Source organism: Sebastes fasciatus, chromosome 6 (genome assembly GCF_043250625.1).
Source record: "Sebastes fasciatus isolate fSebFas1 chromosome 6, fSebFas1.pri, whole genome shotgun sequence".
In the NCBI taxonomy this organism is placed as follows: Eukaryota; Metazoa; Chordata; class Actinopteri; order Perciformes; family Sebastidae; genus Sebastes; species Sebastes fasciatus.
In genome coordinates, this window is record NC_133800.1 from 19,957,300 (window position 1) to 19,969,398 (window position 12,099).

Consider the following 12,099-nt stretch of genomic DNA (forward strand, 5'->3'; position numbering starts at 1 on the left):
TTTAGTAAGAATATGATTTTATTTTCATGTTTAATTCTAAAATGCTCCACCTCATAAATAACAAAATATGGACAAAACTTGGAAAAATATACTGAGCAATCGTATTACACATAAAATAAATGTTTTCCTCAGTTTGCACAAAATACTGACTGATATTACATAGTGGGGCAGCTTTTTGGGACACACTGTAATCAAAACATACATCGTCTTGCTTCCAAAACCGTAATATTTGATGTTTGCTTTCAGCAACCAGGAGAAAGTATGCTGACACCAACGTCTTTACACTCACTGTCTCAAAAAAAACAAAAAAAAAAACTTCAACTACCGACAATGATCACACAGTCCCATCTTGTCCCAGGCAAACAAATCCAGGCTCTCCATTTCCCAGAACTGATTTCTGGAGATGTGCTCCAAAAAGATGAAATGCATCTGATGCCAGCATAGAAAAGCACAGAGAGTTTGTCTGAGACGTTGTGCATAAAGAGGGAGGCGACGTCTCCCTCACTCTTTTTTGTTGTTCCACAGTTTCTTGTCCGCTCTCTCACTCGTGTTTTCATGCAAACTCGCTGCACACAGTGCATGCACAAACCCAATTGCACCCACAAATGTGCACATACACACACTCTACTACCTTGAGAGCTGCAAGTGAGTGTTACAAGCAAACATTTACAACGAGATAAAAATTCCAACTGCGTGGACACTTATTGGGCAGCGCTTTTATCGGATTGTCGTGTTCCCCCCTGGGTCGGCTCTGCCAGTGTCTCATCAGTTTCGGGAGGGTCCTGCGGTCCCGGGCTGCAGCAGCACACAAAATAGGCTTTCTGAAGTTCCTCCACTATAAATTTCTCTCCGCCTTCCAGCTCTGCATCCTCCTGCATCTCCCACCTGGAAACAGACAGAAGGCAAGCTGTTTTAATTCCAACAAAACACTTGTCACTCAGGGTTAAATGTGTCCTCTACAAGTTATGTTGGTGTATGTCTATTCTCTATTTGGGTCCCAGTAAAAAAAGAAGGACCCACATGCCTACAACTTTGCTACGGTTCAACACTGGCTGTGCGTTCCAATATCCATACTACCATACTATTTAGCATGTCAGAAAAAAAGATTTAACTATGTCCCCATACATAGTATGTCAACTGCAGTATGCCAAAAATACCATGATGTCCTACGGCATCCAGTTGCATTTTGCAGTATGCAAGCCAGAATGCTTTTCTGGCTATTCTGACCCACAATGTGCAACAGATATATGAGCAAGATGGTCAAAGTTCAAGGTGCAATGTTATGAGAAAGTGGTATGTCCCAATTGTTTGCATACCATGTGAAACAGTATGTACTTTGTAAGGGTAGCTGCAGTATGAACTAAAAGTAAAAAGAAAAAATGTGATTTGGAATGTAGCCAGAGTATGAAGTAACCTGTTGTCCAAAATCAATTCTCTCACTCACAAACCGCAGACTGAAACTCTATGAGGCTCGACAAGCCACACTTTCACTCTTTAACTTCTCACATGGGAGTCTTCTTCTCTTTCTTCCTTCATGCTGTGTGGTGACAGTATCACAGCAGTGTCTGCTGCTATGGTACGTTATCAGACTTTTACACTCATACAAACACACACTTACACATGCAAACATCCAAACATACAGAGGGCAAATAATATAATTGGGCAAAAATTCCATAAAAACCTTTCAGCATATTGTAATTCAAGTGTTCTGAGAGATAACTAGACTTCCCCACCTCCTCATGGCTCTGTTCAGGCTTTAAAATATCTCGCCCGTTACGGGAGACTTTGGCAATCACAGCTCATTTCAGAGAGAGCGATCCTATTCAGCGGTCCTATTGACTGTGATCCGGCTGGTGGGCGATGCTTGGTATTTCCTCAACTGATCTCAACATGGCTGCCGGGTCACAAACTTCCTTATTTTACAGCTAAACAGTACACCACAAGATGTTTCCGAAAACATTTGTGGCGAGAAATAGGCATTACAGTAACAGAATACTGATTTATATCTGATCAGAGCTGCCTAGTTTGACCGCTCTGATTGGTTGTTTTCTTCCGGTCTGTGAAATCTTGCAGACCGGTCTGAGTCTTACCTGTCTCATGCACTACTGTCAGGATATAGTGACCGTGACCGTGATATAGTGACCCATTTCTACCCACTGCAGCTTTAAGCATGTGTTTAATGCGATGGAAAAAAGTGATGCCGAGGGTCCTGAAAAAAGCGTCAGTATGTGATGAGTTGGGATGAGAGTGACTTGCTCTCTATGTGTTTTCCCCTTTCTGTCAATCTGCTGCTTACTGTGGCTAAATCGTGGCATAACAACTGTTGAACTTCATCCTGTTCGGGTGACTAATTCTTAGCATGGAGGAAAATCCTCCTCATATCTTGTTGCTTCCCCGTCTTGGTTAACCGCTTCTATACAGTATGTCTCTCCATCACATTTTCTAATTCTTGGAGCTCCAGAGTGAATGGAGGGCTTCAATATGAAGACATCAAGGGGTAGTCACGTCGTAATTCACTCTGAGTATTTCAATGGAGTCTCTTGACGAGCGACTGTGGTCAATCAAATCCATATGGAGAGCTGGCTGAAGGCTGTCTTTGAGCTGCCGCATCACACTCCCTCCAAAGGAGAATTATATCTGTCCGACTGCAAATGATTGCATTTTCACTGCAATCTCGCCGTCTCCTTTTATCCCGCCCTCCCTCCCCTCCGATTGCTCGCTGTATCTTCAAACATGTATCATATAGTTTGTGTGTGTGTGAGGCGTAAGTGTACGGAGGAAGAGGGGGGTAAAACACCAAGTATATCACGCATGTGTTTCATGCATACTAAGAAGCGGGCCTCTCCATGCTGAGCACTTTGATGAAGTTTCAGCCTCTGTCATAGTGTGTATCTGGACAAATCAGACATCCTCTTCTACTGCATCCCAACCACTGTCAGTGTGGTAATTACTATCTGTAAGGGGAGGATCTGTTTATGTAAATATGCAGATTTGACAATGAGGTTTCCTCTTGTGTGACTACGTTCTTCCTCCACGTCCAACTTTGGTCACTAGTTTCTCTGTTTTTCTGGGTAATTTTTGTGTCTCTCTCTTTACATCAGAGTGAGTGAACAAAGGGAAAAGTAGTAAAGTCTGCTTTTGATGACTCTGTTGCAAGAATGCAGATGACTCAAATTGCCCCTATATTATTTTTTCACTAACATAAATTAAAAATCAGTTCCACCAAATAACCATTATGGGACACAAACACTCACACAAACAAAACAAATACAAATGTCACCCAGTGTGCCAAACAAGAGCAGGAAGGGAGCGAGGGAGAGCAGACGGCTGTATGGGAGCGGCGGCCAATAAAGGAGGGAGCGAGAGAGGAAGGAAGACAGGAAGGTACGCTAAAGGTTTTTCAATGTTTAATTTTCAAATAGGATTAAGCAGAATGACATTTAGCTGAAGGTTACAGGCTCAGCATTGTCTTAGCTGATATTGATATGCAGGAGGCGCCCTGCTTGTCACCGGGACAAACACCGTTGATGAATGAGAAGCCTTTCCCCAGGAAGGTGTTAAGTGCAAATTTGAAATGAGAAAGAGGTGGAGAGGGAGGAAAAAGAAGAAGGAGCACACACAGACACTGAGATTGAATTACCACAATAGTTGCCATGTATACTGTCACTAGATAATGTTGCCAAAAGTGTAAATTGTTCCGTAAAGTATGGGTTGCATATTGGTCGATCTCGTGCTGAAAATGAGCTGAAAAACACACAAGGTGCTTTGCTGTGTGTATCTAATTTCAACTATAACACAACAATGCCTCTTAGAAATGCATAAGTAGGCTAAAGTTGACAATAACTTCACTGTATCCTCATTTCGGCAAGTTTTCCCCCGGAATTTACATCTTAATAAGGGGAGTCTTACCCTTTAATTCTTATGGGCTCTGCTCATTTCTCATGCATTAATACTGGAGCTGCTGACTTGGCTCTTCCTCTGAATACAGAATAGGACACACATATTAAGACTCATATATTTACAGGATTGATGCCACGGGAGATTGTCTCCGAGTGAGATGAAAAGGCTGGCTCAGATGTATTTCAACGGGGAACATCAATGTAAGCTGTCCTAATCACGAGACGATGCTAGGCACGAGACAAGAGAGCATCTATTCTGATTTTCGGCTGATAATGAGTAGTGATGTTTGACAAATTAAGAGCATAAGCCCCGCTCAGAGATCAGCCGGCGAATCAACTTACTTACTAAATCTTACTCAAAACACACCGCGGATGAAACGTTGTTCGACTTCAGCAGACAGAGAATAACAAAAAGGGGATGTAGAAACTCTGATGGAGGAAAAATATCGACACGGGGTGAAAAAAAGGACGAAATAAAACAGGCAGAGGTACGAGTATGTGAAAGAAAGTGAGTGAGCAGAAAGACAAAGTGCCTGGAAGATCATGAGAGACAGTGGCCAGTGGTTTCCTCTGCAGCTGTCAGCGGGCTGAGTGGTTTCTCTCAGAGTGTTGGGTGTTTGTGCTGCGCTCGGTGCCCCTGCCTGCTCTGCCACTGGGACCGCTGTTTGTTTAAAAGGCTCGCCTGTCAAACAGAGAGCGCCACCGACAGCCAGACACTCGGCTAAATGACTCTGACAGCGGCCCTAATCAGAGGCTTCGCACATTGCCGCAGGGCCTGGAGGATCCATCATAACCCAAGCCTAAATATTTAAAGTGCTAAACTTTCCAAAGGTCAGGCCTTTCCATGCATGCCAGGGCGACATGTGTCAGAGTAGTAGCAAGAGAGGGACCGAGAGAGAGAGACACTATGGTTAAATGTCCTCTATAATTTTCACCCTTGTGAGAACCACTTTCAGTTTTAGACCTCTAGAGTCAGGTTTCTTTTAGTGAGCGGACATCATTTTGAATGGTCACGTCTTCAACTGTCTCATTTGGGGTTAGAACCTGGGATTATAGTGAAAGATGAATTAGACATTTGTGTAAAAAATAAACCCTTCTCAGCAATTCACATCACAAAACGGGTTTGCAACTGACAACAAGAGAGTCCCTCACTAACCAAGACACTCAGATTCACCCTACGTCTCTGAAAAAAAATAAAAAGATGAGCATTGATGTATCAGAACTTCTAGACAGCACCGAATGAGCAGTCTTCCCAGAGGAAAGCAGGCGATGGATGAACCTTTTCAACCTGACCACAACAAGTTTTTTAAAGTTCAAGCAGCTACTTCTTGCTGATGTCAGAGTTTTCAGGTTAGGCGTTTAAAGGTGATGAGTAAAGGTGAGACCAGTGGATGAATGTAGTTGGTGGAAGGATATATTATATACTGTAGAGGGATGTGTACAGTATGTCTGTGTGTGTCTCATTTCACGCTATTACACCTGGCCTTTGGTGTTACAGAGAAGCAGAGTGCATGGGAATAAATCATTACAGGAGAGAGCACAGAGCACTTCTAAGAGGTGACAGAAAGCAGCAGTGGGCAACCTCCGGGGTCTGAAAACTGAAGCCAATGCTGCAGTGCCTTAAACTTGCATTCTTTCTAATTGCCAGCAGGGGGCGACTCCTCTGGTTGCAAAAGAAGTCTGATTGTATAGAAGTCTATGAGAAAATGAGCCTACTTCTCACTTGATTTATTACCTCAGTAAACATTGTAAACATAAGTTTATGGTCTCAATCGCTAGTTTCAAGTCTTCTTCAATACAGCATAAATTATGGTCCCATTGAGAGTAAAATAGGCGATAACACTATAATGCTTCGTCTTACAACTTTAACCCTTTCACAGTGTGTTTTCAGTTCATGAAAGTTAATTATAACCTTTTTGGTCGCCTGAAAATTTCTTATTCAGTGTTCGGTTGTACTTAGCTCTACCCTCTCGTGTCACTTCTGGTTGCAAAAAACAAAATGACAACGGCCAAATACCAAGATTGCAACGACCAAAAATGCCGAAATCAAGGCTTCAAAACTGCAGTCCACAAACCAATGGGTGATGTCACGGTGACTTCGTCCATTTCTTATATACAGTCTATGGAGTTTAGCTGTTCAGAAAGCAAAGTCACAATTTGTCATATAAATCTATCCCAAATTTGATCTCAATCAATATGTTTCCTTAAAATAAAGTGGGACATATTTTTTAAAACTCATAGTGAGTAGTGGGAGACATACATCAGTTACATGACAAACTAAAAGAAAACAGGAGCCATATAAAAAAGGAATAAGTTATTAGTTGGGAATGGATATTCTACATTAGAATATAGTTCAGTTGGGGTAACTGACAAGTTCACAATACAGGGCAAGGAGGTCATCTCTTTGACTCAATTTCCATTGAGAAGCAAACATCCAATTCAATTTAGATATGTGCCTGTGCAAGGCCATGAGCCAGAGGGAGATTGTAACTGACAGCCATTGGACAGCCGGGTGGATTTGAATATTGACGAGACAGAGACTTGACAGAGGGGATTATGCTCTACCTTCTGACTTACTAGCCGCTACACTGATCCATTCTATTGTCAGATCAATTCAGTGTCAGGTCTACAGTATGTCTGTGCGGTGCGGTGATGCCACTCAGTATTAGACCCTACCTGAGATCCATCTCAATTCAAACTGATGTCCGCTCAAAAGCTACAAGACACAACACTAAATCAGCGGAGGGCAAAAATATGCGATATCAAAGCAAATCTATTTCAAAGTAAACATGAACCAGTAGCTTTATTCTACAGCTTCTGTATTCAATATAGACAAAGGTAAATACACACACACAATGTTGTGTTACAATACTTGAGAGGATGACAAAATTAAATTTGCAACTGCAAACTTTCACCTTAAATCTTTCTAACTTAAAGGGATAGTTTAAGTGTACACTATATTTAGAATATTTCACCAGTTTACCTTGCCGTGAGACAACCGTTTCCGATGGGGAACTGAAGCCGTTGTATCCATCTATGCTCTCGCCTAACTCACCAGACTCCATTGAAAAAAACAGTAATTTTACTACTTTATTGAGTGACTTTGGTGAATCTGAACTGATATGACATTTTGACTTCATACATCAAAAACTACATTAACACACACGTGCACAAACATCTGCACTGTCCGACATTATGTATGCGTCTTTCCAGAGTCTTTTTGGATCACATTTGAATGAAGCTCCACTGCTTCAGCAAGAATATCTCCAAATTTAGAAATGTGTGTATGGGATGCTTAAATGTTTGTGCGTGTGTGTGAATGTGCGGGTCAAATCCGCAGTCTCATCCATATCCAACCAGCCTCGCCTCCCACCCAGCACGCATCCTCCCATCTCGCGGGCCGTCGAGAGCAGGCGAGTCATAGAGCGTCTGATCAAAGGGCCCCGGACAGATCTGTGAAGGCCCTTTGAAAAGACATCCACAGTTACACAAGTTGACACGCTTGTACGTGCTTTGGCGCAGACACTCACACACACAGCCAGGCTCAGGGGCATGTACACACACACGCGCACACACACACAAGTGCATGCACAGAGGGACACACAACTTCAAATACACTGTGGTTTTAAAATCTAAATCCAAGCAATGATAAGTCCGGCACATCAGTTGGCACAAAGGGCCTTTTCCTCAAATACACCACACACGTCTCTACTAAAAAGTTATACACTCTAAAAGGTAACAACTGCGCTTTCTTGAATTATAGGAGTGTACTTTACTTATATCTCAGTATCCCGTTGATTTAACTAATGTAATTTGAGTAATGTACTTATTGTACAGTTTGCTGAACACTTATGGAAGCATGAGTTTTTTTTTCCTGAATCTCTAGGTAAGTTACTGAAATTTAATATATATTTTATTTTGTCAGCTACAATTTCATTATTTACAACTGCATTTTGGCATCTGCAGTGCTACGTTGACACCAGTGGGTAACTCTGGGGTCTGAAAAGTGAAGCCAATGCTGAAGTGCCTTTAACTTGCATTCTTTCTAACAGCCAGCAGGGGGCGACTCCTCTTGTTGCAAAAAGAAGTCTGATTGTATAGAAGTCTATGAGAAAATGACCCTACTTCTCACTTGATTTATTACCTCAGTAAACATTTTAAACATGAGTTTATGGTCTCAGTTGCTAGTTTCAAGTCTTCTTCAATACAGCATGATGTTCATTTAGTAAATTATGGTCCCATTTAGAGTCAAATAGACCATAAAGCAGGGTATGCGTTAGGGCGTGGCTATCTTGTGGTTGACAGGTCGCTACCACGGTGTTGTCCGGTCTGGGAGTTGTCCGTGTTTTCGTCTTACAACTTTAACCCTTTCACAGTGTGTTTTCAGTTCATGAAGGTTAATTATAACCTTTTTGGACACCTAAAAATGTCTCCACCCTCTCGTGTCACTTCTGGTTGCAAAAAACAACATGCCAATGGCCAACTACCAAGATGGAGACGACCAAAATGCCGAACTTGAGGCTTCAAAACAACAGTCCATAAACCAGGGGGTGACGTCACAGTGACTACGTCCACATCTTACATACAGTCTATGGTTGACACTCCATGTAGGCTAATGCTAACGTTAGCTGATATTAGTTAACGTTGGTAAAGCTAAGGTAGCCAAATAAAATGTCTATGGCAATTCAATTTCATATGAGAGTCTGTTCACCCAAATTGAACATCGTGCATAAATTCACTGGCTGATATGACTGCATTCACACACCATGTGACCACATATTTCAAATCGCTCTGCGTGGCTGCTTCCAGCTCCTCACTATTCTCTCCAGTCATCCAGGGGGAAAGTTTGTGTAAATTTGCTGTGGCTTAATTATTGAATAATTTAGACCATGCTCCAAATTAATGTAGACATTTCCATATTAATGTGTTTGCCCACCGATTCCACATTTATTTGTACTGCGGACAGGAGGGTAGCAATTATCACAGCATATCATAGCAGTTGTGCCGGTATTTCAGACATCATTAGGCTGCTTGTCCGCCGCGGTGTGACTGTGAGTACTAGTCTATTGGACACAGTTTGGTACATTCCTCAAATAGGCTCGCTGCGCTTCTGTGAGTAAGATCTATCAAATACTGCTCCGGGGGAGAAAAAGGTGAGGGGGCCTTGTTTGTGTTTGACAAGGTGAGGTCCAATTTAGAATCCTTGCTGTTTGTGAATGTATTATTACATGCAGACAACAGCAAATAGCCAAACACCTGCCAAGTCTACACAGCCAAACATGTGCTGGTCAGTGCGGCGCATGCAGGAGCTGACTGCTCCACATAGACACCGAGTTCTGCACACGTCCCAGGAGGTTGACAGCTCTCTGCTCCTCTTATCTCGCCTCCCCACCCCCCCCCACCTCACCTCACCTTTATTTTCTTCCCCCTCAGTCTCCCGACTGTTTGGCTCTTGTTAGGAGCTTGGCTGAGCAGGCTGGCACCTTTCACTGAAACAGCACCCAAGAGGAGGTTGTGACATGGAGGAACGCGAGCATGTCTGTGTGCTTATGTGTGTGTGTGTGTGTGACCTCTCTCACTTGAGCTACTGTAAATCATTACAGCAAGGCCCTTCGTTAAGGAAGCCAACCACCTTGGCACCTCTCAGCCGTGTCCTGTGTATCCCTGACGACTGTCTGACACCGCCTCTCAAAACTCCCAACACATGGGGCACAACAATTATTTCCAAAAAAGCGACTCCAAAATAAATCTCAACCTTTTTTATCCCATCTGATCAGCATCTATGTGTTTACATGTTGCATTTCTGGCGTTACACTCTGATCTTTGGACAGGACTAAAATGATACTGTTGAAAACAGATGCATGTATATCTGAGCATGACAGCCTACTCTTATCTACCACATATGCCTCATGGCCACCTTCCTCTTTTACGTTACTGCGGTAACGAGGGGAGGCGAAGTTAGTTGGGCAGTCAGTGAGTCAGTCATTCAGCCTGGCAGGCAGGTAGGCAGGTACCTGTTAACGGCACCAGTGTGCCTGCAGGTCTCTGGGATCAAAAATCTCAGGAGAGGCAATCTGTCTTCCCCCGTGAGCCAAAGACAGAGACGGAGGGAGAGAAATAGATAAGTAGCAGGAAGAAGATAGAAAAAAGAGGAGAAGTGAGGAAGGGCTCTTACTTTGGACAAAGATAAATCCACACACACAAATAAATGTGCTATCTGTCGCTATATGCACCATAGATGTGGGTCATTAGGGGCCTTCTACACCCAATATACGGTTTAATCATCTATTCGCATGGTAGATCACTAAAAGAAGGTATAAAAGAACACGACAGCGACCTCTAGCGACCGTAGAAGCAGAAGTCAGGCGCTGTAGTATAGACAGCACAAAACTCCATATGAGGTGGAGGTGTGGGGCGGTGGCTGGAATACAAAACACATGGTTTATACCCAGGAGGCTGGGGTTGACATCCTGTGTGAAACAAACAATGTCTTTGTGTTCACTAGCATTAAGTTTGACTTTTGAAACATAGTTATTTGAAGCCAAAACACATTTTTCCTTAAACCTAAAGTGTTTTTGTTGCCTAAACCTAAAGAAGTTTCATGCAGTTTTACGTGTTAGAACATTTTCCTTTAACTTTCGCTTTCACTTTTACAATGTAGTAGGCGTAGCAGGCCCCCAATGACCCACATCTATGGTGCTTATAGCGACTGGTAATGGCTATTTAATGGCCTGATAACAGTCGAATCGTGTGCATGTGAAACATAATTGAATACACAAGCTAAAAATATGGAAGACAAAGCCTCAACACAAACCCGAATAGGTCCTGTAGAGAATGTGCCAAATAATTCGGACTGTGTTTTCCGCACCACATGCCAGCTCCTGAATCTTTATGGATCACTCCTCAGCGTTTTATAATGGTTCCAGTGTATTTAAGGCTCAACAGTTCATCCAGTTTCCCAAAATAATTTCACTGTGATTTGTTTATGAATAGTCTGAGAGTTTTGTTGTAACCTGCAGTTGGCCACAAAGAACCACCTTCTCTTCCATCTTCTGCCTTCCCCTGCAGATCACCATTACTTGTTGCCTTCATCAGCCTCTCTGCAATCCTTCAACTCACAGTCCAACTTCCTCTGCTACCAGATGATCTGCAGGCCCCCCAACTTCTTCCTAGAATAATCATTAAAGCCTCCCATAAAGTAATATACCTCCCTCAGTGTTTTGTGTCTGCATTTGGGTCTATACTCTTTTAAACTTTGTCACCAAATGCATAAAATATCAGCCATGAATTAATGAACAAAGCCGATTCAGATAAACAGTCAGTAGCTTCAGATTTGCCCTCCTCACACACACATGCACAAACACCGAGAACAAGCATTCACTCCCCACTGAACAGCATACAGAGGGAAAAAAAAAGATGTTCGTTGTGATTTCACCTCAATGTGCTACCAGGAAATAGCCTATTACTTATTCAGTACTTTCTCTTTGTCATTTGTGCATAATATAAACTGTGAAATCTACTAAGGAGCGCTGAGGGTTGAGAAACTGCGACTTGCTCTCAGACAAAGGCCTCGCTCTTAGACACTGATCTGGCAAAACTTCTATTAAAACTCAGCTATGTATCATTTCCATAGCCACTATGAATAAATTGCACATTTCAGAATATTCTACTTTTTTGGACTATGTAGTGGCTTAGTTGGGTAAGTTGCCAGTACGGTTGATTTCATGGCGAGAGATCGAGCTGAAGAACAATGTTGGAATAAAACTGAAGTTACTGGAAGCCTGTCACAAAGTCAAACACCACATTGAGGCTAAGGACAAAATATGCAACAACAGTTGCGTTTTGGAGAAATCAAATAATTGTGAGTAAGATCTTGGAATTACACACATGATGAAGTTTCAACAAGTGCAGTATCAACACTGCAGCGCATCAAACTCTACACAGAAGGGCCCAAAGCCTACATCCTGAAATCATAAAATACAACACTTTTATATTAACAACAAGTCTAGTCAATAGCTGCACAGTGTGATGAAATTAGTGCCACCAACTGACACCAGTTGGTGTGGAAACTCTCACTGAGGGCCATACTGTAAATACAGCCGTGTTCAGGCTCCATTCATAATGACATTATTAGCAATGGGCTCCCGTGGTTTTGCTGGGCCTGCAATGAACTGATTAGTCCATGCAGACATTGATCTCA

At 42.5% G+C, this 12,099-nt stretch overlaps 1 protein-coding gene across 3 annotated transcripts in view; it reads right to left on the reverse strand.

Moving 5' to 3' along the window:
* kiaa0825 (KIAA0825 ortholog) overlaps nt 1-12,099 on the reverse strand; it is a 127,974-nt gene continuing 115,875 nt past the window's right edge. For all 3 annotated transcript variants that reach the window (XM_074638270.1, XM_074638268.1, XM_074638269.1), the window contains one exon: nt 1-885. In XM_074638270.1, the coding sequence (XP_074494371.1) occupies nt 702-885 (184 nt within the window). In that variant the 3' untranslated portion in view covers nt 1-701. The remainder of the gene's footprint in view (nt 886-12,099) is intronic.